This window comes from Podarcis melisellensis (assembly GCF_964234715.1).
Source record: "Podarcis melisellensis genome assembly, chromosome: 12".
NCBI lineage: Eukaryota > Metazoa > Chordata > Lepidosauria > Squamata > Lacertidae > Podarcis > Podarcis melisellensis.
In genome coordinates this window covers 35,722,407-35,747,549 of record NC_138544.1, presented here as the reverse complement: position 1 = coordinate 35,747,549, position 25,143 = coordinate 35,722,407, and the positions used below count along the sequence as shown (strand labels likewise).

The 25,143-nt window shown below is 42.0% G+C and overlaps 1 protein-coding gene across 2 annotated transcripts; it reads left to right on the top strand.

The window, feature by feature from the left end:
• Positions 1 to 99: 99 nt before the first annotated feature.
• Positions 100 to 24,611, top strand: CROT (carnitine O-octanoyltransferase). 2 transcript variants are annotated; one of them, XM_081882413.1, is made up of 17 exons: positions 100 to 243; positions 1,921 to 2,041; positions 4,072 to 4,196; positions 6,034 to 6,215; positions 6,836 to 6,960; positions 9,858 to 9,966; positions 12,223 to 12,316; positions 12,411 to 12,536; positions 14,075 to 14,176; positions 14,913 to 14,996; positions 15,108 to 15,215; positions 16,133 to 16,263; positions 17,722 to 17,845; positions 19,451 to 19,529; positions 20,698 to 20,791; positions 21,925 to 22,044; positions 23,373 to 24,611. In XM_081882413.1, exons 2-17 carry the CDS (start codon positions 1,927 to 1,929, stop codon positions 23,491 to 23,493), a joined length of 1,839 nt encoding a protein of 612 aa, XP_081738539.1. In that variant the 5' UTR covers positions 100 to 243; positions 1,921 to 1,926; the 3' UTR covers positions 23,494 to 24,611. The 2 variants fall into 2 exon arrangements, with proteins under 2 accessions (XP_081738539.1, XP_081738540.1); XM_081882414.1 differs by lacking the exon at positions 100 to 243 and adding an exon at positions 1,617 to 1,752.
• The last annotated feature ends 532 nt before the right edge of the window (positions 24,612 to 25,143 follow it).

Sequence of the window (25,143 nt, the reverse complement as noted above, 5' to 3'; positions counted from 1 at the left end):
TGGAGAAGCCCCGCCAGGCGCTGGCACTTCCTCCTTCCCAGCAGGCCTGGATGTGGGGTAAAGGTGAGAGGAGAAGCGAGCCAAGAAGCAGAAGACTCCGCCTCCCGCCTGAGCAACTCCGGCTTCACTGTTTGGGCTGGAGGCCGAGGGACGGGCGGCGGCGAAGACCCCGACTGCTACGCGGAGGCCTCTCCGAACGCGAAAGCGAGCAAGCAGCGCGGCCTGCCAGGCGCCGGGGCTCAGGTAGGGGGAGGCAGCGCAGCGCGGTGGGAAGAGGAGGAGGAGGGCGCCCGGGCGGGGTGGGAGCCCCGCAGAAAGGTGGGGGCGCCCTGCAAGTGAATTTTGGGGGGTCTTGCTTGCTCCCCTGTCTCCTTCCCTCACCGTAAGTCGCCTCCTGTTTGTTTCAGCAGCTCAGCAGCCAAAGGCAAACAAACTCGACACTTTGCAAAGCGCAACCCGATAAATTCTGTAAATAACAATAACGCGAAAACAGGCAAAGTTCGCGACGGAGCGTGACAGAGTTTTGTGCTATTGATTTGCTGTGCAATCAGCCGTCCTGGTCTAGGGCTGACGCCACCAGCAAAACTTTTTTTGCCCACTACTGTCCCTGCAACTGTTGGGCGCAGGGCACCTGCCTGCGAAACTAGGGTTGCCTACACATTTAAAGCATATTTCCCCTCCCCCCGAAAAAATCCTGGAAACCGTGGCTTGTTAAGGGTGCTGCGGATTGTAGGTCCGTGGATGAACGACTGTTCTTGGGGTTCGTTTGGGAGGGGGGAATGTATTTTCAACGCACAGTGTGTATATGCAACCTGCTTAAGCTGTCAGCTGCCTCTGTTTGTAGTTTTACTTTTTGGGAAGCACTTAGGGCGTATGAACGAGAAATGATAGCAAGAGGGTTCAGGAAGAAAGTGAAGTGTGTGTTTCTCAATCGCCCTGCAAAATAAATGCCTTTTAGATTACCTTTTGCAAAGGTGCCAGGCAGACAGAGCACACAGTCAGGGAACATTGTTGCCATGGGTGCCCAAGATGCTTCACAAAAACCAGTAAAGACTGGCTTGTTCTGGACTTGTGACACAACAACCTACTGGTGGTAAACAAAGGGCAGGGATCGAAATAATATAGTGTAAGGTTGTCACAAAGAGGTATCGTCATATGTACCACAGAGGGAAAATACATGTTGGGTAAACCCAATTGAGTATGATATTAAGATCATGATGTATTATTACTATACATTAATTACTATAATTCATAAGCTGCACAAGGTGGTTTGGTTGTACTTAAATTTGCATATCATTATCAACTTCAGTGTCATTGAGAGCCCCTCTAGATTACAGTCAGACCTCGGGTTACAGATGCTACGGGTTGTGCGATTTCGGGTTGCGCACTGCACCGAACCCAGAAGTACTGGAACGGGTTACTTCTGGGTTTCGGCGTTTGCGCAGAAGCACTGAATCGCGACCCACACATGCGCAGATGTGCAGGTCGCGGGTTGCGAAGGCTGCAGGTTGCAAATGTGCCTCCTGCACGGATCATGTTCGCAACCCGAGCGTCCACTGTATGATCTTTCAGAAGGGCGGGATTAATACCTTTTTCATTAGGCACACCCAGGACTTGGAGTTCTGTTTCCCGTTCCCACAGATTAGAAGCTTTGCTGTGAGGGAATAGCTTTGAAGTTTTGACTTTTAAAAAAAGGTCTGTAGAAGATATGCACTCCAGCAGAAGGAGAGCGTGAAGTCTCTGGAGTAAAAGGTATGATTGTTTTTAAACAGGCAGGGACATTCAAATCGACTTGGATCGTGGGAGAGGTTTACATTGTAAATGACCCAAGTAAAATGAATTAACGACAGATCAGGAAGTGCAATCAGTTCATAGGAGTCTGTTTATTTTTATTTTTTTTTAAAATACTGTTTTCCGCAGATCGTCATGGAAAACCAAGTGACTGATTCTTCCGAAGAGCGTACATTTCAGTATCAGAGTTCACTCCCTTCACTGCCCGTTCCTGCTCTCGACGAATCTTTAAGGAAGTACCTCGATTCAGGTCTTAAACAAATGTTATGTTTATTGTGGCTAAAGACTTAAGTAACATGGAAAAAATAACCTGCTTTTTGTCTGCTTAGTCAAATAACTTCATGCATGTTAAGAGTCTGAAAGTATTAAGGATTTTGAAACACAGTTACTATAATATATTACTTTATTTGCAGAGTTAGCACGAAATGTACCAGTATGCTTTCAATATTTAAAGCACATGAAGTCACAATAAAAATGTTTGCTACTGAACTGTGCAAAAGTTGTAAAGCGTTATCCAACTCTGCACTTTCTAAAGTCAAATAGGAGCTTGAAACGGTGACAGTGTCCTTGTTAAAATTACTTGGTTCCTACCCAAGACAAACAACCTTCAAAATACAGTACAGCAGATTTCTATATACTGAAGCTGTAAGTGACACCACGCTTAGAAACAATAATTAAGATGTTAATAAAGAACTTATTATCAGGTAATTGTGTATAGGGTTGCAGCCTAAGAGAGTACTATTGAACTCCGTGGCGGTTACTTCTGAGTAGGATTAAGCTGCAAATGTAAATAAATTTGTGTATTGTCTAGATTGTCTAGTATTTCAAACTATAAAAGCCGTAGTTGATTAATATTTGCAACCCTTATTGTTGTAAGTTTTCATTTTTCACGAAACATTATTAGAAAAGAATGGTTGTTACCAAGGACTTGCTTACTTCTTCTTTTTTAGCAACACTTCTGAATCAAAATAATTCCCACTGAATATCTTCCTAAACATTGGGTATTTATGCCAATGTATAAAGTTGTCATTGTACATTGTGCCTTCAAGTTTAATCTTTTAAAAGTTTCATAGTCCTAAGAATCAAATAGCTTCAGATTTCTCCAGCCAAGCACTGTAATGACTGTGTCCTTAAGACTCAATTTACCAGCTACACCAGCCTGTTGGAATGCTCCTTAGAATTGCAGTGCAAGTCTCTGACAATATGCAGGCTTGAAAGAAGTTCAAACAAGCAGACTTGGTAAATGGACGTAGGATTGCCAGCGCGATTTAGCAATGGTGGATAATCACTGAGTGATTATTGCTGCCCGACTCTTCCATGGCTCACTGTTTTTTCTTCAGGTGTAATAATCTGAAACCAAGCCAGGGAATAGGGTGTCCATGGTATTTGGCTCTATTCTGATTTGGCAAAAGGGTAGGAGATAGCAATTTGCAGATTTTACAGTACAGAAATAGCCCTGGCTCAGTTGTACTTAAAATATAGGCTTGGCAAAATAGTCAAATATTGCCAAAGGACTTGACCATGTTGTTTCACTCTTCATCTTCTCAGGATTAGGTGTGGTGACACTCCTCCTCAAAGGAAAAAAACAATACCTTATATCTATGATATATCTACTGAACACTGGTTACTGTTCAGGCTCAATGTGAGCTTTCCATTTTACTTTGAGAGTGTAGTGACTGCAGGCTACCGTAATTCACCCAGGCATCTTCTTAGTCTTGTTAACTAAGCCACATGTGCAAACTCTGTCCATTCCAATAACATTGTGTTTCAGTTGATACTGGATGGTAATGGAAGTTTTGTTTGTGGTTATTAATTTATAACAATTCTTCTGCACATGTAAGCCGTCATCTAGTACGACAGAGATGGGTTTGCATGACCAAAAGCAGCAGAAATATGAGATGATTGGACCCTTACTGAACTCAGAGCATGGGAACCCCCAACAAAAATTTAAAATTTGGCAAAATATTTGGACTTAATGATATGTTTTGGTATAATTTGGAATAACTAATGTGGTATGATTGGATTGTTAAATGAAAAGTTTAAATTTTTTTTTTTAAAAAAAGAGATGGGTTTGCATGTATGAACCTGCAATGTGTTTGTCTCGTTAACATTCAGCTGTTAAGAGATAACTATTTACAGATACTGTCAGCCGTGGCAGTTGGTTTTTTTGTTTGATTTCTACACACTGATTTTGAACTTTGGAACATAAATGCAACTTGGAAGTACAGTCATAAAAAGGTTCAGAACATTTTTGTTTAACTAAACATTTGTGTTTTGCAGTGAGACCTTTCCTAAATCAAGAAGAATATCAAAGAACTTCTGACATAGTAAAAAGATTTGGAAATGGGATTGGGAAAGAGCTACATCAAAAATTAGTTGAAAGAGCTAAAGTGAAGAGGAACTGGGTATGTTTTAAGAAAGCTTGCATGGTTTGCTAATTCATGCTGATAATCAGTTTTCTAATGAAAGACAAGAAAAGGGTGCAAGGCTTATATCTTAGAAATATCAGTCATTGACTCAATACTTTGATCCTTACTTATACTGTTGTGGGACGAACCACACATTCTAGCAGAATTTTCAGGACAAAACCCTCTTTTTATGTGTGGAAAACCAGCACAAATGCATAATAACCAGATCACCAGTTCAGTTAATCAAAAATACTATACAGTGGTACCTCAGGTTAAGTACTTAATGCATTCCGGAGGTCCGTACTTAACCTGAAACTGTTCTTAACCTGAAGCACCACTTTAGCTAATGGGGCCTCCTGCTGCTGCCATGCTGCCAGAGCCCGATTTCTGTTCTCATCCTGAAGCAAAGTTCTTAACCTGAAGCACTATTTCTGGGTTAGCGGAGTCTGTAACCTGAAGTGTATGTAACCTGAGGTACCACTGTATTTTGTTTTCCATCCCACTGAAGTCAATAAGTCTTGCAGAGCAATCCAATGCATGTTTACTCTCTATAGAAGTCCATCTGTGTTCAGTGGAATCATGTGTGCATAGGAGTGCAGCCTAAATTAATATAAGACCAATGCGTCCCTTTAATTGTATTGTGGATCAATCTGGAACAAACATTTTAATGTGCTCAAGCACAGGCTGCTTTGCTTTGGTCTTAAATTTGTTGATTGAAGAAGAGTTTTTTTTTAAATGTTACATAATAATTCTTAAACTGGATTCCTGGTTTGTGATATTTTACCATTTCATATCTAAGAAACAGAAGGAAATCCTTTTTTCTTTCCTATTTTAATTGTGTAGAGATCCATATCGGGGTTTAGAAAATGGAGACAGTTTCATGTGAAATTTTAAATGCCATACTCAATATCTTCCGAAAATTCAAGCATCTGATACTTAAAAACAAAACAAAAAACACTTCAGGTGTAGGATAATCCTATGTAGAGTGCTACATTTATAGATTCTAAACATGAGATAAATGACTGATGTCCACATGTTCATTGTTGACCACAAGTAAGGTTTAACTGCTAGAAATGTTTGTTGTTTAGTCGTGTCCGACTCTTTGTGACCCCATGGACCAGAGCACCCCAGGCCCTCCTGTCTTCAACTGCTAGAAATGTTAGCAAGGGCCAAAGCCCACTTGCATTTCCAGATAGTTGGACCAGGCATATGTGGTCAGCACATTGCTTGGAGCATGCACAGACCTCTGTGTAAGAGTATGAAAAGCAATTTAACTAAAATATAATAGGAAAATGTTTTATCCAAATAACTACTTTAGGCACATTTATAGATATATAGATATAGATATAGATTCTTTGCATAGGAATCCCCCATGCCACATCAGAAACTGAGTCTCCCTCTACTTTCAAATGTTGTTCGTTGTGTGGCATGGAGGGTGGCTGTTTGATCCTTATACAGTGGTACCTCTGGTTATGTACTTAATTCATTCTGGAGGTCTGTTCTTAACCTGAAACTGTTCTTAACCTGAAGCACCACTTTAGCTAATGGGGCCTCCCGCTGCTGCTGTGCTGCCACCGCACGATTTCTGTTCTCATCCTGAAGCAAAGTTCTTAACCCGAGCTACTATTTTTGGGTTAGCAGAGTCTGTAACCTGAAGTGTATGTAACCTGAAGCGTATGTAACCTGAGGTACCACTGTATGCACAATCCTCTTTTGATGTGCCGATGCCAGTTATGAAGCTATCCTTTCCCTAAGGCCATTCGGCAGAAGACAAATCTAATTGTCAGAGCTGTGCTCAAGGCTCCTTATGCTCTTAATTGCTGTTTCTTTTCAGCTGGAGGAATGGTGGCTGAATGTGGCCTATCTTGATGCACGTTTACCAACACAAATCTATCATAATTTTGGAGGGCCAGGCCCTTACCTCGAACATTACTGGCCACCCAAAGAAGGGACTCAGATAGAAAGAGGAAGCATTGCTGTATGGCATACCTTGAAATTCTGGGAACTATTGAGAACGTAAGAAACTTAAAAGCACCATGTATTAGTTCTTATATATAAGGATGATACTGCTCACTTTTTTGGGTTGGCGTGTAAATATTGCTAATGTTCATTGCTGAATGTAGTCCCATTTGATTGATTGAGGATTTCTGTACCTGCTTACTTGGGAGTAAACCCCAGTAAACTCAATGGGACTATTTTTGAGCAGACATGTATAGGATTGCACTGTCTGTGTCCGTGTCTTGGAAGTCCAAACCTGTGTCCTAATGTAAGTTGTTTCAAACATATATCAGCTTCTTGTGGATTAAGGCTGCAGGCTGGAGTAAGTCCCATTGAACTGTACGGCACTGCATCCAAGTTAGCATGCACAATATGAGGCTGTAATTGTCATAAAAAGAGAGAACAGAGGACACCTCACTAGTGTTTCCTAATGAGCAGATTGCTTTGCTGACTTAGGTAAGCGATTCTTATCATGGGCTATAGAAAAATGGTATAAGGGTTCAGAACACTAGCCTATTTAATCAGGGAAAGATTCCTTCCTGGTGTCAAATCTTGTATCATCTTATCCCTGGGTTTGCTGCACTTTCTTTTCAACAGAATTTGAATATCTTAACAATGTATTGTTGTCTTTATTACAGAGAAAAGTTGCCTGCACATAAACAGGGCAATATGCCTTTGGATATGAATCAGTTCCGAAAGTTGTTTAGCACCTGCAAGATTCCAGGAATTACACAAGATTCCATTGCCAGTTATTTCAGGACAGGTAAAAAAAATGATTTTCTAGATTAGAATAATTTTTTTTTTAACAAAGCATGTTTATATAACATCCATTGCGTACAAAAGGGCTCACAAGTACATTTATTTTGCTGCTCTGGTTTTAAGAAATATTATTATTGTTTGGTTTCATTTTCTGGCCTCGCAGTAAGGTTTAATCTGCAGTGTAGGAATCCAGAGGCAAATAGTCACTTATTTCTTAAAAGTCCCAGTGAAATCTTTGTAACCCATGTAAAAATTACTTAGAATGATAACTTCAGTTATCATAGTTTTCGCTCTATAAGACGCACCAGACCATAACACGCACCTAGTTTTTGGAGGAGGAAAACAAGAAAAAAAATATTCTGAATCTCAGAAGCCAGAACAGCAAGAGGGATCACTGCACAGTGAAAGCAGCAATCCCTCTTGCTGTTCTGGCTTCTGGGATAGCTGCGCAGCCTGCATTCGCCCCATAAGATGCACACACATTTTCCCTTTTTAGGAGGAAAAAAGTCTTATAGAGCAAAAAATACGGTAAGCATGGTCTTTGCAGCATCTTGGCACTAAAAAGCCACAAGATTTGACTTTTTGTCCAACTCTTCAAAGCACAGTAGCACCTTCAGTAACAGGATCTTGCAGTCCTACATAAGAACAAAAAGGTTCGGTCACATCTATAAATCTAATTGAAAAGAGGGTGGATTTCCTTTGGCCTGATTTGGTTGACCGTAAAAAATCTTCTTAAATTATATTTGTACTTTGGTCACAGTGAATGTTAGCAGGTTGATTAAATTGCAATGATTGTAATGTCTATAAAAATAAAAATAGTTGTAAAACTATTTTATATAAAACAAACTTGGACACTAGTTATTAGTTGCACTAGTTCTTAGCTACAGAGTTCTTGCAATGTTCAGCTGGAATGGAAACAATTCAAGGAGACCAGGAGGCAAAAGTTGCTCATCTTTCTGGTGAGCTGATGGAGAGGCCTTTCCCACCTGTACAGTCATCAGTGCAAGAGGTTTCAGGGAATATGATTCGATGCCACAGTAAAGCAGTGTACTGACAATGTTATATTTACATTGATGATGAATTGCCTCTCTTCATCCGTTTGAACACACAGTCACCATGAATGTTGTTTACAGGTGAATAAGCTCTTGGTGAGATAATAATCTTTATAGGCACACCCTATTTGATTGCCTATGCAAAACATGCGCTGTTGCCACTGTGCTCTTCAGTTATGCCAATATGTAGGTAGTTGCGGTGTACAAACCGAGAATGCCTCCTTCCCGTAACATTCCTGAAGGTAAAATGATTTGCCTGCTTCTTTATAAACCTGTGCCATCTACTTAGGGCGGTGTGCACTAATTGTGTGCTTGTGGCTGAGTGGCAGAGACCATTAGCAGCAATAACACTGAGCTGTAGGAATGAAGATGTCTCAAGTCAGATCCATGTTCCCATGTCCTAACGAGAACCTTTGAACTCTCCCATCCCCCTCCTGGAAGAGGCAGTGGTTAGGGAGAAAGCAAACGCTCACTCTCGTTTCTTTCTTTCCTTGGTTATTGAAAGGCGAGACCATTCTTCAAGGGTGAGAAGTTTTTCTCTAGATCAACACAAGGGCTGCTTCTGTGGGCTGGCATCTTTACTATCAACCTGTCCCCTGAGTCCATCTGCAGTTGCTTCCACTTCCTCTCATCTCTAGGAAAGAGCCTGTAACCTGGACCGTGTCATCAACGGCCGAGGACCAGCCAACTCTCTCACATGTTTATTTGTAACATTGCTTACCTGCCCCTTACCATAAAGTCCTGAGGCCGGTCACAATATATAGTTTTGAAAACAAGTGAAGCATTTAAAAGTGCTGTACTGATCAAAACACTAAATAGTACTGTATAGATTCAACAAAATGGGTGGGACCCACAAAACAAAAATACCTTAACAGTCAAAGAATAGAGTAACAAGGTGTGGGCCTTCTGCATTTGGTGAAAGCCATACAGTTAAGATTAGCATGTCAGAGGTACTGGTTCCCTCATCCTCACTTTATATAAACACAGGTTTTTGGGTGTGTGGGTGTGTTACCATGCCTTAGGAACATGGATAGTAGGCCTAGGTGTGAGATGAACTCTGCCACTAGACGGAGCATAAATTTTAAAATAATGTTGCTGATTTGTTAAAGGAGTACTGTATACATAAGGGAATGCAAATAATTATTTGGGAGTCTTAAAAGTGCTTGTTGACAGTTTCTGAAGATTTGAGAGGCCCTCACACTAGCCTCTCAAGTGGCTTTTGTCTCAGGCCAAATTTCCTAACACTCCACCCCAGCCAAATACTCTCACAAACCAGTCTAGCTACTGAGGTCAATTTGCCTCGGTGCCTCAAAGCTCGTCTGGGTGTACACCTGGCTGCCTGGACCAGTTTAGCCAAGACCAGTTTAGCCAACTAATATCCCACTTGTGTACCCATCTTCTGGTAAGAGTACACAGTATTTCGAGCTTGTTTGTGTGGATGCTAATGCTCATATCATTTAAGAAAATGATATTTTAAAAAAATACTCTAGTCATCAATGTATTGCTGTGATCAGAGTGTCCAAGCATCTGCTGGAAATCACTGCAGGATTCATCCAGGTAAAACAAAATGCACCCAACACCTGCTATGTTTTATTTCTTCCTTTCCAGAGGTAAACATTGCAGAGAATCCTAAATATTCATCTGTGCTGTCACATCATGCTATAGAGCTTTTCTGTTTCAGTTATTTTTGCAACGCAGACTTGTGTTGGACTGAGAAACACATTTCTCCATTGAATTGGGTAATGATTAAAAGAGGTTATAGTATTGGTTTTATTTGTTGCAGCACCTTACCTGGCATTTTGCAGTGACTGCATCATGATCACAGGCTTTTTTCTTTTTCGTCTTTCAGACAGTGAAGGTGAATCCCCAACTCACTTGATAGTTTTGTGCCAAGGTCGAATTTTTGCATTTGATGGGGTACACGATGGTCAATTATTGAGCCCACCAGAGATTTCTAGGTATATTTACAATAAATACAAGTTAAAAATCAATGATCAAGTTTGTTTCTGTTACTTTGTTTCTACGTAGATTTATTGTGAGTTACCCAACATGTTAAAAAGTAACATTTGTATTCTAAAAATGTCTCCATGAGATCACTGAGGGAACATTTTGCAAGGAAGATTATACATCTTCAAAGGAGTTTTGCAAGCTCCATTGAAATAAATGGCATCTGCATGGCAGTAGTGTTTTGTGGGCTGTACTCTGATAGAGTTCCATTTCATCATGAGCTGTACAGTCGTACCTTGAATCCAGAATGCCCTGGAACATTCTTTTGGAACCTGAATGTCTGATGGGGCTTCCGCAGCTTCTGATTGGCTGCAGGAGCTTCCTGCAGCCAATCAGAAGCCGCAATTTGGTTTTCGAATATTTTGGAAGTTGAATGGACTTCCGGAACAGATTCTGTTTGACTTCCAAGGTACAGCTGTATTATGTTTCTTTCACAGTAACTCCTTCCTCTATAATTCCTGTCCGTTATTCACTCACTTTTTATGAAGGATCCAGATTACGTCATTAAAAGATCATTGCATTCCAGTGTTTTCTGTTTTGACTGATTTGTGACATTTTTTTTCTTTGCATTTTATCGCAAAAAAACAATTGTAGCAAAGTGACATTGATACTATTAAGAGCTTACTGTGAGTTTAAAAATTTCCTCCTTGAAGTTTCAGCTCCTCTTATTGTTTCCTGTTCAGTATACATGGGGGACTCATGATGAATTGCCTCTTAATTAGTCGACTATGTGAACAGGCTTCAATTACTGATTTCAGAAAGGAAAAGAAAAGAAAAGAAAGGAGGAAAAGAAATAAAACTAATGCTTTTCTCCAGCCTCATGAAAAAAAGGAAAGAAACTGATTGCATTCTGAGTCACTACTAATTTCCCAAGTGTAGTGAACAGGAACTAATAAAAGAAGCGAAAGCTGAAAAGGAGCAAACTATTGCAAGAGACCTTGGCTCAGTGGGAGTTTCATCCATGGTGATGGATGCTGCTCAAGAAACTAGTGCTATATTGAACCATAGTTTTAAATTCAAATGACAACTTTGGGCTTAAAAAACAGGATGCCATTTGGGTGCCTCTCTGGGTTTCTCTGAATAGTTGAATGGGCTGAGTGGTTAGAGCAGCAGCTGCTGCCATTTGCCCTCTCCCCAGAGTGTCCTAAGAGTACAGCTAATAGGCGTGTGCTGTTTAGAAATGTGCGGCAGGAAAGGCAGGAGGGGATGACAACTTCCAGACAGCAGCTGCTACAAGGGCCACTGCTGCCACAGCTATCCCTCTCCTTTCAATCTTTTGTGCCCCATCTCCTGAAAACCACCATCTCTTCCATTCATGGTATCTGTGAATGTGGTGGTGAAAAGGAGATTTTGACTCTGTTCTGTTTTTAGCCGTATTAAAGGGCCTTACTGCAGGAACAACCATTGACCTCTATCTCCTTTTCTCTGAAAAGGCATCACTACTACCTGCGTGCTTCAGAGAGCAATTAAAATATTACTTTTTAAAAATATATATATCTTGAGGCGAAAATGAGAACATGCTAGAAAAGAGAAACACATATGTGGTTGCGCTATGAATGTTGACCTGTAAGGACATATTTACACAGTGCAAGATCCACTGAGCCTAGGTGCACCTCCTAGAAATTGTGGGAAACGAGTAGTTCTGTGCAGTTTTTGCCATAGGTATACTATAGTTGTAAAAGGCATGAATCTGAAATGAGTTCCGAGAAGGCATGCAAACAATTCATCAGACCATCTTATAATAATAATAATAATAATAATTTATTATTTATACCCCGCCCATCTGGCTGAGTTTCCCCAGTCACTTTGGGCCGCTCCCAATCAAGTGTTAAAAACAATACAGCGTTAAATATTAAAAACTTCCCTGAACAGGGCTGCCTTCAGATGTCTTTTAAAGCTAGAATAGCTGCTTATTTCCTTCACATCTGAAGGGAGGGTGTTCCACAGGGTGGGCGCCACCACCGAGAAGGCCCTCTGTCTGGTTCCCTGTAACCTCACTTCTTTCTCACTTAGACTCCTGGTGGGGTCTGAGAGAAAGCATGTGGGCATATGAAGGTAGGCAGGATGGTCACCTGATACGACACTGGAACTTGAATTAGTTTCAAGTTCTGGGTAATCACAGGCATAAGAGAGCACCTTAACTGATATTTTGCATCTGAACTACTAACTAGCTTTAATTTCTCATTTTTTATTTTTAATCCTTCAAGGCAACTTTCCTACATCAAAGAGAGATGCCAAAATGAACCCAAAGGGCCAGGATTGGCTGCCTTAACATCTCAGGAAAGAACCCCATGGGCAAAGGTTGGTACACTTCATTTCTTTTGGTGCTGGAGGCAGTGATTGCCTGGATTGAAGTGTTTTTTGATTTTTAATCATGACTACACTTATCTCTTAGACACGCAACTATCTTATCAACTTGGATCCAAAGAACCTGTCCCTTTTGGAAAAAATACAGAGCAGTGTATTTGTAGTCTCCCTCGATGAACAGAGTCCTCAAGGTACACCTGAAAATTATACAGAGGTAATTATGGATTGCTGGATTCCATATTCTGCGCAGTTCTTAATAACCTGCTTCATGTTAAATAAACATTTGGCTCACCTCGTGTTGTGCTCGAAGCTGTAGGTTTCACTCCACCCATCAATTACCCCAATATAATGATATTGTTTTAAGATGGGACATATCAGGCAGTATCAATGTCAACACAAAGCTGGCACATCTCTGCTCCTGCGCTCACAGGACAAACTGCAGCATGTCACAAGTAAACAGTGGAAATGAACATCGTGCACAACACCAAAGTGTCTGCAGAGCAGTTATGCTCCCGAGCAGGTAGCATGTATCACGAGAGGCCAGACGGCCGTTCGCTCAGACCAAAAGAAATTTCCATCCCAATCAGAAGCATGTCAAATGGGAGTGAGAACGAGACCTGTGCAGCTGGATGCTATACAACAAAAACTCTGATAAAATACAAAACAGTCCCCAACTCAACGAAAATATTAAAGCAGGGTCACAGTAATGATTACAAAACAACCATCAGAATTAAACATCAAAATTAATCCTCATGCCTTTTATATCTGTGGTTATTTAGCAACATGGTTTCTACAGGCAGCTTTCGAGTACAGGCAAAGACTGATTAGCAACAAAAAGATTGTTGGACATTAACTGTAATACTGAACTGTGAGAGTGTTGTGGTCATTTCTTAGGGCTAATTTGCATTTTTTGGTGGCAAATGCTTGTAATGTTCAGAAAACACATCTTCCAAACGTGGCTGAGGACCACTTGCTTGTGTTGGGAGATTGGCATCTCCAGTTCAACCTTTTCAATATTTAGTTCTATAAATATACAGGCAAATGCACTCTCCACATTCGTGTAAATCAATACTTTGGTCTATATCGAAAAGAGCTAATGAGGTACAGTCGTGCCTCAGAAGTCGAACAGAATCTGTTCCGGAACTCTGTTCGGCTTCTGAAACATTCGACTGCCGAAGCGTGGGTTCTGATTGGCTGCAGGAAGCTCCTGCAGCCAATCGGAAGCCGTGGAAGCCCCGCTGGGCGTTCGGCTTCCAAAAGAACATTCGGAAACCGGAACACTCACTTCTGGTTTTTGATTGTTGGGGAGCCAAAACGTTTGACTCCCAAGGCATTCAGGAGCCGAGGTATGACTCTATTTTGAGCAACTGTTAGTCTGTTCTTTCTTTACTCCATCAAAATGCCACCTTTCTGCTGAAGCACTTAGTTTAAACTAGTGGTCTACAGTCTAAGAGACTTGAAAGAAAACTGAAAAGGAATGAAGAGAGAGGAGGAAAATAATGCAAATTAATTTGCAAACTGTTTCATACTGTTCTATAATGAATGAATGGCCCCTGCAGAAGCCAGTTCTGGGTGGGGAGGAATCAAAGGGCAGTTCGGGAATTTGCTGTCTCATTTCACCCTTAGATGCAGCCAAGTGATATGGGAACTACATGATTTCGTTTTGATCTTCTGTTCATTTTTTGCCAATTTTTGCCAAGGGTAACATTGCAGGCCTTTCTTTTGGAACTTAAATGTTAACTTTTGACTTAGATCACCTCTTTGGCTCTATTGGGAGATCCAACGCTACGCTGGGGAGACAAATCCTACAACCTCATTATATTCTCAAATGGAGTGTTGGGTTCAAACTGTGATGTAAGTAGATTTTTTTTACCTGAGGCCCCATCGATTCTTTGTATTCCTTAAATGGTACTTTTTTGGGGGGGGGAAGTTGGTGGTAAAAAAGGAGTTGTATCTTTTTGAATAGCAGTTCCTGTTTTAGCACTCTGCTTTCACAAATACCTCAAATAAATAACATTTTATAAAGGAGTTGCTTTATAGTCTGAGCTTGCTAGCTAAATACTGAATAAAAAAGAAGCATAACATAATGAAAGAAACTCTCAATGAATGCATTTGCACATAACAGTAAACCAGATTTTCAGGCCCCGTGTGGTTTATCTAGAAAGGGCAGTGTGCTGACGGAACAGTCCCACTTTGCCTTGCAAATGGAATACACCAGTAAGCCTTGGTTTGTTACTCCCTAGTCAGCAAAACCAACAACAAAACGTGGCTTCAGGTTGGCTAAGGATCGTGGCTCGTTAGGGAGCAACAAAACGTAATCACTGTTAGAGACACAAAGGAAAGCCAAGACTCTCTTGTTATGGGAGTAGCAAAGTGGGAGGAATTGCTCAGTGTTCGCCAACACGCTTACTCATTTCTGATAAGCCAGACCTTCTGGTTTATTGTGGTTTATTATTGCAATACAAAACACTGCTGGTGCTACACCCTGAGAGTCTTTTTGTGGAGGTATGCCAGAGAATCAAAACCAGTAAGTTTGGGCCCAGGTTTACGGTGCACTAATACAGTCATTTCTGTCTTGCGAATGTTCCAGCATTCTCCTCTTGATGCCATGGTTTTGGTAGTCCTCTGTTCTTACATCGATGCCAAGGTTGTTGAGTCGGAGGGAAGGTGGAAGGTATGAAAGATTTACAGTCCCATCCTATCCTATGCCAGTTAATAATAAGATCCTCACGTTTATGGAAATAAATCTTGGGACTGCTCTCTCATCTTTTGAAACGAAAAACAGGGACCAGACAAAGTGCGGGATATCCCCTGGCCAGAGGAGCTTGTGTTCAGGTTGGATCAGAAAGTGCTAAACAACATTGCGCACTCTAAGGAACAGTATGAGAAGCAGGTATGCCCTTGCTGTGCATCTTTTTCTGTAGACACGGGTTCCTTTATTTAGACCTGTTGCGGGTTAGCTGCCTGACCAGCTTCACTGAGTTCTCAAAGCACAATGATATCTGGGACAGGCACAGTTGATTAAACATTAGAGCTTTCAGAACTCATTAGTACAAACCTCCTACTCTCCCACAGCAATTTATTTGTGACTGTAAATTATTGGAACCTGATTAAAGCAATGAGTCAGTTGTATCAAATTGGTTTTAACTGATTAGAGCTAAAATCCTGTGCACACATTCTTTGAACTTAATAGGACCTACTGTTGAGTAAACTTGCATAGGATTGAGCTCTAAAGCTATGTAAACTGGTAAACAATGAAAACAATCTTTTTGAAAGAAATAGCATGCTTCCTTTGGTTTTAGATGGTGCCCCCTACCTGCAATTAATCTAGGATGCCCCTTTAATTAAGGCTGCAGTCCTGTATCTGCTTAATTCCAGGCAAGTCCAGTTTAACTCAGTTAGTTCTTGGTATGAGCTTTCGTGTGCATGCACACTTCTTCAGATACACACGAAAGCTCATACCAAGAACTAACTTAGTTGGTCTTTAAGGTGCTACTGGAAGGAATTTTTTTTGTTTTGACTATGGCAGACCAACATGGCTACCTATCTGTAACCAGTTTAACTCAGTGAGGCTTACTTCTTGCATAGGGTTGCATTGTAAAAAGGTTGATCTTAAAAAAAAGAGTAAGATTTGAATGCATTCGAGTTCCTGTTTTCACCTGAATCCAATAGTGCTATGTAAGGGGTGCGGAGGGCAAGGAGGAAATAGAATAGTCAATATGCGTTATTGCGTAGAGTTTGGAAGTTGAAATTTCGGGTTTGGGTTCCCTCCCCTTTATCCTGTGGTGACAGCATTTTCGTTTTTCTCAGGTGTCTGACATAGAGGTGGTGAATTACGCCTTTACAACCTTCGGCAAAGCGCTGATCAAGAAACAGCAGTTGCATCCCGATACGTTTGTTCAGCTTGCTCTCCAGCTGGCATACTATAAACGTCACGGACAGTAAGAAAAAAAAAGTTATCTAGGCAAAATTGGAATCAAATAACTTTGAATACGTTGATTCCTAGATGAAATAAATAGTGGAGCAGATCCTTAGTAGCTCACCCAAAAATACCTATACAAGAGAGTGTGCAGCCACTTTGAATGAAGCCTGAAATACAACGGGATGCTTCAAAAGCATTCAGACCTCCTAAGCAAAGTGGGATGTCCCTGAAGGATTTTGAGGCTCTGTAGGGAGACATCGGGGCTTTGACTACTGCCTTGGTATACGTGCTTTTAAAGCAGTCGCAGTAGGAACTGCTCTGAAAGTACATATCGGGGTAGTCATCAAAGGGTGGAAGTAAAGTAGGTACACCCGAAAAATAGCTGCCAATGGGGCAAGGCCCCTCACACACACACACCAAGGAGCCAGAGAGGATTAGGATCCTTTGTGAGGGGTGTGTTTTATCCCCACTCCCAGCCATTTTTGACGATGTCAGTCAGTATTCCACTGTGATACCTTGCTCCCCAGTCACAGCTACATTAAAATATTGGCTGCTTGGAATTGTTTTTTGTTGTTGTTGTTGTTGGGAAGCAATCACTTCACCACCAAGAAAGGCTTGCGTAAAAGTGCCGGCAGGGAGATTGGAAGATTGGGCAGCTGCACCAGCAAAATCCAGTCCAGCACTCCTAACAGAGCTCCTGCACAGAGCTCACACACAAACACACTGTGTTGATGGCTTGAACAGTCCCATTACCTTCATGTTTCTGGATCAGTTAGTCTGATTGGTTCTTTCATATATGGGTTTCTGCTAAAACATTGAATCGGCAGGATCTTTAATATACCCTCACTAAACCTCCAGTAACCTCTCTTCCACCCCCATTATTTGCACACTCCATCGACCAATGATAAATGCAGATGGTCACTCATCATTTAATCATTTAGAGTGGCTTGCATGCAACCATGCTGGAAATGTTGTGTTCAGCAGCAAGGAATTTTTTTTGCCACTGTCTTTACCTATGCCTATGTGATAATCCCCTCTCCATCCCCCAATAGACATGCTGCATATGACCAACTTTGCAGGAGTTGGTCCACACCTGGGTTCAAATACTCTCTCTGTCTGGAAGCACAGTGGGTGGCCTGTTAGTCTCAGCCTATCCCACTTGAGAGTTGCTTTGAAGATCAAATGAAAGCGGTGAAATGGTGTAATCCACCATAAACTACTTAGAGAATGGGTGAGGCAGTAATATAATTAATAAACGAATGCACTGTGATTACGCTGCTGCTTTTAAAGGTTCACATGCATTCACCTGTTCTTGCCCTTGAAAATCTTACTTTAATTACTGAATAAGCTTTCCAATTTGCCTGTCTCCTTTTACTCCCCCCTACTTCCTTAAAACATGCTTGAACAATTGGATACTTTCTCATTCAAGTGGAATGGGAGCTTTCTTTTTTGTAATTGTCCTAACATTCTTTTCTAGCCCAGGCTGCTGCTATGAAACTGCTATGACCAGACGTTTTTACCATGGCCGGACAGAGACTATGAGACCGTGCACCATGGAAGCTGTTGAATGGTGCAAATCCATGGTAGATCCAGCCTTTACTGTAAGCATTGATAATGATAAGTACTTTAGAATTTCCAATTCTGCATGCTTTGTGTTGTCGCTATGAAAAGCAGCCGGGATGTGGGAATCAAGGCGGTCTATTCAAGCCTTTTTGTAATAAAGGTTCAAATCCAGTGGATACATAAGCCCTTATGTTCCCTTGGTAGTTAAATCTTGGTTGCTGCCTCATACATCCCATTCACCAGCTTTCTTCATGGCAGAGAGTAGAGATAACTAAAGCAATCATGTTATGTAACACACACAACTTGAGACCTAAGACTAAACCCATTCACCATGGGAGATGTAGCCATTTGTTGTTTATTTTTAAAATGCAGAACAAACTATATTGTTTCACCGGAATTTGATTTCCTTGTTTTTAAGTGGGGCAGCAAAAGATCTCTCTCCTGTGGTTTGCTATCAAGTAGTAAGAATTAGAAATTTGGCAGAGAAATAAGGCGTCCATCTCACTTCTACCATTTTTTTGGTCTTCCTTTCTTCTGCTTTTCATTCTGTTCACTGTACTGTTGTGTTTTGCTTGCATTGGAGCTCTGGATTCATCCACTATTAACTGAACGGTTTGGGCACTTGTAAGCTAGGATATCACATTGCAGAAATCTCACAGGGCTCTGTTCAGGTTTCTCACACCACAGGATTGTTGCAAAACAAACAGCCAGAGATGGTGTAATAAAGCTTATCCCTTTTGACAGGGCTCATTCTGTGCCCATTTTAGTTTGGCATCTTGCAGTTTTGCTGCGGTCACTTTCCATTGCCATTTTGAAGGGTCTTTCCCACATTTATTCACTGGGCTGTTTGGGGAAACATAAAACAAGGTTTTGTTCATTTAGCATATATGGATATTTAAGCATTACCTGGTCCCATTGAGGAAAACAAGCAAATTCAAAGATCCACTCTGATGGTTAGCTAGTTCTTCTGATGATCAGCTTGCAAGGAAACAGTTCTGGGAGAGGAGGAAGTGAAGCTGATCTCTCAGTTGAGTAAATGCGATGGACCCGCCTTCTCTCCCTCTGTTGCAGCCATAGGAAATGGCAGCTAACAGTTGAGGGGTGAGGAGGAGAGAAACACCAGCTCATCTGTCTGCTGAGCCAATGGAGCGGGTCCTGCTGTCCTGACACTCCTTAAGCATAGCTATAATGGATAGCGAGGAAGCAGGCATAAGGTATGGATCAGGTGGTGTGCTGCATTTTCTTTTTTGCAGTGCTTTTTGAGCAAATGCCACCTGGATAAGACCTCCGTGACTTGACTGAGTGCACGTACTGATAATTAATAAAACAATGCATGCTCACTGTTTGTGTATGGATTCGCCTTTCATCTCTGCAGGACACGGCTATGAAAAGGTAGTGACTCCCTCCTGCTGGCTGATGTATTGTTAAATAGACAAGTGCCCTAAGTTGTTGCATTAACTCTATAAGTGTTCATTTTGCCCGGGGATTGCAGGTCAGAAACGGCGACAAGGAAGAATTTCAGTTGGCTTTGAGGGGAACAGCAGGGATGTACGATTTTTCCTCCAGCGTCTTGCTTGAGGGAGGAGTCTTCAGTTTTATTCACAGTCCGTTCAAATGATTTTTCTTTTCTTAACTTTCTGCAGCTCGGCCAACGAAAACAGCTTATGCTGAAGGCATTTGCAAAGCACAATAAACTGATGAAAGAATGCGAGAATGGAAAAGGTACTTTCCTTTATTTGACGCCTGCCAAGGGATGTTTTTGTTGTGATAAGTTGGCATTTGTGTTCTCTCCACCTCTTTATTGCTGAACCGAGCTGAAAATGTGGCATATTAATTCACCTTTCCATGCATTGGAGGCAGCAAGCTCTGCCTCCTAAGAGCATAAACTGCTGTCATTGCTACCCTTTTAGCAAATTCATGAGCATCCATAGTAGGGGGCAAGACAGCTAGTTAACTTCCCCCATGTGCCATAATTCTCTGATGTCCAGCTTTCATTTTAAAAGGAAAGTCTCCAGGACAGGGGTAGGGAACTGCTGACCTGCAGACCAGTCCTGGCCCATTAGGCCTCCTGATTTGGCCTGCTAGGCTGTTTTGGGGAAGCCACGCCTACCCACCCAAAGCTATACATCATGTATGACAGGGCTTCAAAGGAACAACTGGAAGCTTAAAATGGGCTCCTGATCACTCCACTGCTGGAGCAGAATGTAGTCCCACCTGCCCGTCAGGTGATGATGGGTGGTCAGAGTGCAACTTGCTGAAGGACAGAGGAGCAGATTGCATATAATGGAAACAGTTTCTTCCTCCCAGTGCTGCTCTTTGAAGTGACCTCATTCTGCTCCTTAAACTTCTGAAAATTGGAGATTTTTAAAGGATCAGCTTGAGGCTGCTTGAAAAAGGCCTTCAAACATTGCTGTGCTGCGCTTTGATGTCCCAACAATTGGGACTGCAAAGCACAGCATCACCTGACATGAGAGACAGCAGATTTACCCATTAGGAAACAGGAGTTGACCTGGAATGTATGTTAATCAGAGGCCAGGCCTACTTAGGCCTTGTCACCATCCAGACCCCGTATTTACCAGAAATTGTTGACCAGTTCTTCTGTGCTAATTTGCATATTTTCTTTGTGGTATTTATCACACACACACCATTGAGAAATCCCTACAGATGGCCATAAGCATAATCCCCAATCCATTTTGGCCACTGCTCCTGCTGTAATCAGGAGGCCAATAGGCTGAACCAATTAAAGATTCCCAAAGTGCTTGAACTATACTTCTCCCACCCTCTTGCACAGAGAGCTGTGAAAATCTACAGCTGGCTATTGAGACAAGCAGCGAATAAGAAATCAGTACAGTACATCTAAACCACATGGGATTATTATTTCTCTTTACAGGATTTGACCGTCATCTTTTAGGTCTCCTGCTTCTGTCAAAGGAGCACAGCCTTCCTGTGCCAGAACTCTTCTCTGATCCTGCTTTCTCTAGAAGGTACCTTTTAAAATGCTATGCCTTTGTCTGACAGTTGGGAGTGGGGTAAAGGTAAAGGTACCCCTGACCATTAGGTCCAGTCGCAGACGACTCTGGGGTTGCGTGCTCATCTCGCTCTATAAGCCGAGGGAGCCGGCGTTTGTCTGCAGACAGCTTCTGGGTCATGTGGCCAGCATGACTAAGCCGCTTCTGGCGAACCAGAGCAGCGCACAGAAATACCTTCCTGCCAGAGTGGTACCTATTTATCTACTTGCACTTTGACATGCTTTTGAACTGCTAGGTGGGCAGGAGCAGGGACCAAACAACGGGAGCTCACCCTGTCACAGGGATTCGAACCGCCGACCTTCTGATTGGCAAGCCCTAGGCTCTGTAGTTTAGACCACAGCGCCACCCTTTGGGAGTGTGGGACACCTCAGCAAATCTCGCACCAAATCCCAGCGTGGCAGATTTGTAAGGGTTGACTGGGTGGAAACAGGATGAGTAACAGCCCACTATAGCAGCTGATAATGTTGCCTTGGTGACAAGGCCAACTGCTTGTAGGCTGAGCAGTCCCAGATGCTCCAGCAGAGCCTGGAGAACAGCTGTGTAACTTGCAGTGCTCCCTTTAAAAATGTCCTTACCTGGTGCTTTCTTGAGTCTTTGCTGCTGGACCAGGAAGGATGCAGACAAAGAGAGGACTTCCACCCACCTTCCAGCTAGTTCCTCCTCTTCCTTTGCTTTGCAATTCCCATCTTCTCCAGGTAGGACTGGGAATGATTCCCATGAGCTGGGATAGCTCAGTTGGTGGAGCATGATGCTCTTAATCTCAGGGCTGTGGGTTCGAGCCCCACGTTAGGCAGAAGATTCCTGCACTGCAGGGGGTTGGACAGCAATGACCCCTGTGGTCCCTTCCCACTCTTTTGTCTCTGTGAAACCGCTGCAGAGCTGTTGCCAGTCAGTGTAGACAACCCTGAGCTAGATGGACCAACCGTCTGACCTACGGCAACCTCTCTTAATGCTTTGATGTTGATGAGAGCGCATTCACTTCTTCTGGTGTAGCTTGCTAAGGATCAAAGGGAAAGCAGCCCCGGGTGTTTGTTTGATTCTGGATGGAAACGATTTGTTCTGCAATCGTGTTTCTTTTTAATTCGCAGCGGGGGAGGTGGAAACTTTGTGCTTTCAACGAGCCTCGTCGGCTACACGAGAATTGGGGGCGCTGTGGTTCCAATGGTGCACCAGGGCTATGGCTGTTTCTACAGAATTAGAGACGACAGGTGAGGATGCTCTTAGCCCTAACTCAACAACCTATGCCTGCTCTCTGCGTTTCTCTCTGTGTGCATCGTCAGTGAAAGTACCGGTATCAGCCCTGGCAGTATTTCAGTAGGCAAACAAGAGATCATAGGCTGCCCTCACAGCCAGCACTTAACTGGTTTCAGTATATATTTTTGTCAAATAAAAAGGAGGGGTTGAGGAAGAATGTAGGGTTGCCATAGGGTTGCTGCTTTTTTTGGGGGGGGGGACAAAGTTTTTGAGCTTTCTTTTTTTGGGGGGGGTGAGTTTTACCAAATCTTTTTTTGGGAGGGGGGGAGCTTTTTTACCAAATCTCAAAAAAGACTTTTTTTGCTATTACAGTGGTACCTCGGATTAAGTAATTAATTCGTTCCGGAGGTCCGTTCTTAACCTGAAACTGTTCTTAACCTGAAGCACCACTTTAGCTAATGGGGCCTCCTGCTGCTGCCACGCTGCCAGAGCACAATTTCTGTTCCCATCCTGAAGCAAAGTTCTTAACCTGAGGTACTGTTTCTGGGTTAGTGGAATCTGTAACCTGAAGCGTATGTAACCCGAGGTACCACTGTATTTAGGAAAAATCAGCAGCAGCAAAAATGACACTGCCGACATGGGTTGCCATATGTCCAGATTTTCCCAGACATTTTCCCCATTTCTGCCCAGACACTGCTTCAGACTAGAGTCTTCCGTTGTATGTCTTGGAATTTCCGAACGTATGGCAACCCTAAAGAATGGGAGGGGGAAATGTCCTTCAAGGGGGGAAAACAAGGGTGAATGAGAAGTACAACAAGCATCTCAAGGAGAACTTGGGATTGCTATTTCTGTTCCTGTCCTGGTGATATTGTAATATTTTCATTGCTGTGAAATACTAGTATGGTCATGGTATTCATTATGATACTGAATGTGCTAGTAGAGAAAGATAACTGATTCTGGATTCACAGCTGACTTCGTAATATAAAAGTGACCTAGTGTGATTCACTAGATAGCGTGTTTGAGCTGGGAGGGGGGGGATACAGGGGAAAGTGCTCCCCCGAGATACTAAGAGGTCCAGTCAGAACTGGTGCTTTGAATCGGGCCTGGAAATCCAGACATTTTAGCTAAGGGTGTAAACGGTTCTTCCATACTTATACCCTTTACATTGAAGCCATTGAATACTAGTATTCAGAATTGCTGTGTATAGTATGTCGCCTTGTCAAATCACAATGGCATTATCTGGGTGCTCAGCAGCTTCATCCATATGCGACTGAACATCTGTGTTGATTTTTAGAATGCTATTTATCTAAACAATTGTTTTTTTTAACATCTCCACTGATAGGATTGTTGTGGCCTGCACCACCTGGAAGTCATGTCCAGAGACGGATGCAGAAAATCTGTGTCAAATTCTGTTCCAGTGTTTACAGGACATGGTCAAGTTAATGAGCACAGCCCAGCTGTAGAGAAGAAGCTGACACTATATTGTGCCTTTAATGCTTTGTGCAATTACTATGTCTGTGTATCCTGTACACTTGAGGAAGGAAAGTTTAAGCCAAGAGGAGTGTTTACAACTAGGTAAGCTACTTTCCGGTTGAGCATAGGCAGAGAGAATGCAAAACTCTTCTTTTTTTATAATGACCTTTACTGCAATAACAATGCAATAGTTTTCCTTGAATAATGTTGCAACAGCAATGCAAAATGACAAACTCTTAGTAGAAACTATGCAATATTAAACCAAGCCTCAGCAATGCAAAAACATGAGAGAATCAGTGGTAGTTCAGAAAATGGTACACACTCTGTGCCTTTGCAAGGATTATGAATCATGATTCCTTTCAAGACGGGATGATTATCATGGCTCTTAGAATTTTTAGCTTCTAAAGCAGGGGTGGGTAACCTTTTCTGGACCATGGGCAAAAAAAAATCACCCTTGGCCAGCCTTACATGAGCTGCTTGCCAGCAGTGGATATGCAAGCATACACACACACACACACACACACACACACACACACAGACCCCACTTGCCACACTCTCAGGCAGGTAAGCACCCAGCTGCTCATCAAATTATCAGTCTAGTGATGGGGAATGATTTGGACCCCAATACTATTTCTACCTTAAAAAAAAGAATGGCAGAAAAACTTGGTTAGGGGCTGGGTAACCCCCCCCCCCTCCCCAGACTGGCTGTTAGTCACCCCTGGTGTAAAGTAATCATGATAGGTATTGGGATTATTGCTTTATGTAATTCTTCACTACTGTCCTATTTTCTGTGATGGGATCTTTGCAACTCAAAAACCACCACTTTAAAAAAGGCTTTTGAACAGAATGATCATGTGCGAAACTTGTTTTAAAATTTTGCTTTTATTTTCCAAAATAAGAATATTAAATGAAACTGTACTTGAAAGCTTGCAAATATATATATATATATATAAGGTGATTATTAGAAAGTATGTATACCACTGTTGCTTCACGCGTATAGCTCCGCAAAATTCTCAGGACTTCCTTAGCATTTTAAAACGAAGCACCCCCTCATAATTTTATCAATTATGTAATTTCTTCTCTTTGGAATAAAACCACATCAAAGACAGTGTTGGCTTGATTAATCTGTATGTACATATACACACTTCATTGTGAAGAAGGCAGGCAGGCTCCTGTCAAACTCCCCTAACCCATATGGTGCTTAAATTCTTCAGAACACTTAATGTGGATATTTATCTTTCAAACATATCTCTTTATACCCTATTCTTCCACAATGCAACTGTCAGTTAATGAAAAGCAATACAAAAAAGTGGTAAACTGTAAAATCCAGTCATTTATCCTAAAAAGGATATTGTGGACCTGGAAAAGATGCAGAGAGAAGCAACCGAAATGATCAAGGAGCTGGAGCAACTTGGATTTCTATTAAACATCAGGAAGAAGAGTTGTTCAACAGTATAACCCCCTTTGGAGGTTTTTAAGCAGAGGTTGGGTGGCTATCTGTCATGGAGTCTTTAGTTGAGATTCCTGCATTGCAGAGGCATTGGATTAGATGATTAGATGAGGTCCGTTCCCTGATTCTATGAAAGGTGACAACATTTAGCTTAGAAGAAAAAGTGGGTAGGAAGGGATATATTTTGTGT

What these genes read in the sequence shown, in the direction of transcription:
- CROT (XM_081882413.1), top strand. Translation starts at nt 1,927, where the DNA reads ATGGAAAACCAAGTGACTGATTCTTCCGAAGAGCGTACATTTCAGTAT. An exon ending in AAAGAACCCCATGGGCAAAG is followed by an intron (nt 12,317 to 12,410) that starts GTTGGTACACTT and finishes CTTATCTCTTAG; the next exon opens with ACACGCAACTATCTTATCAA. An exon ending in CACCTGAAAATTATACAGAG is followed by an intron (nt 12,537 to 14,074) that starts GTAATTATGGAT and finishes CTTTTGACTTAG; the next exon opens with ATCACCTCTTTGGCTCTATT.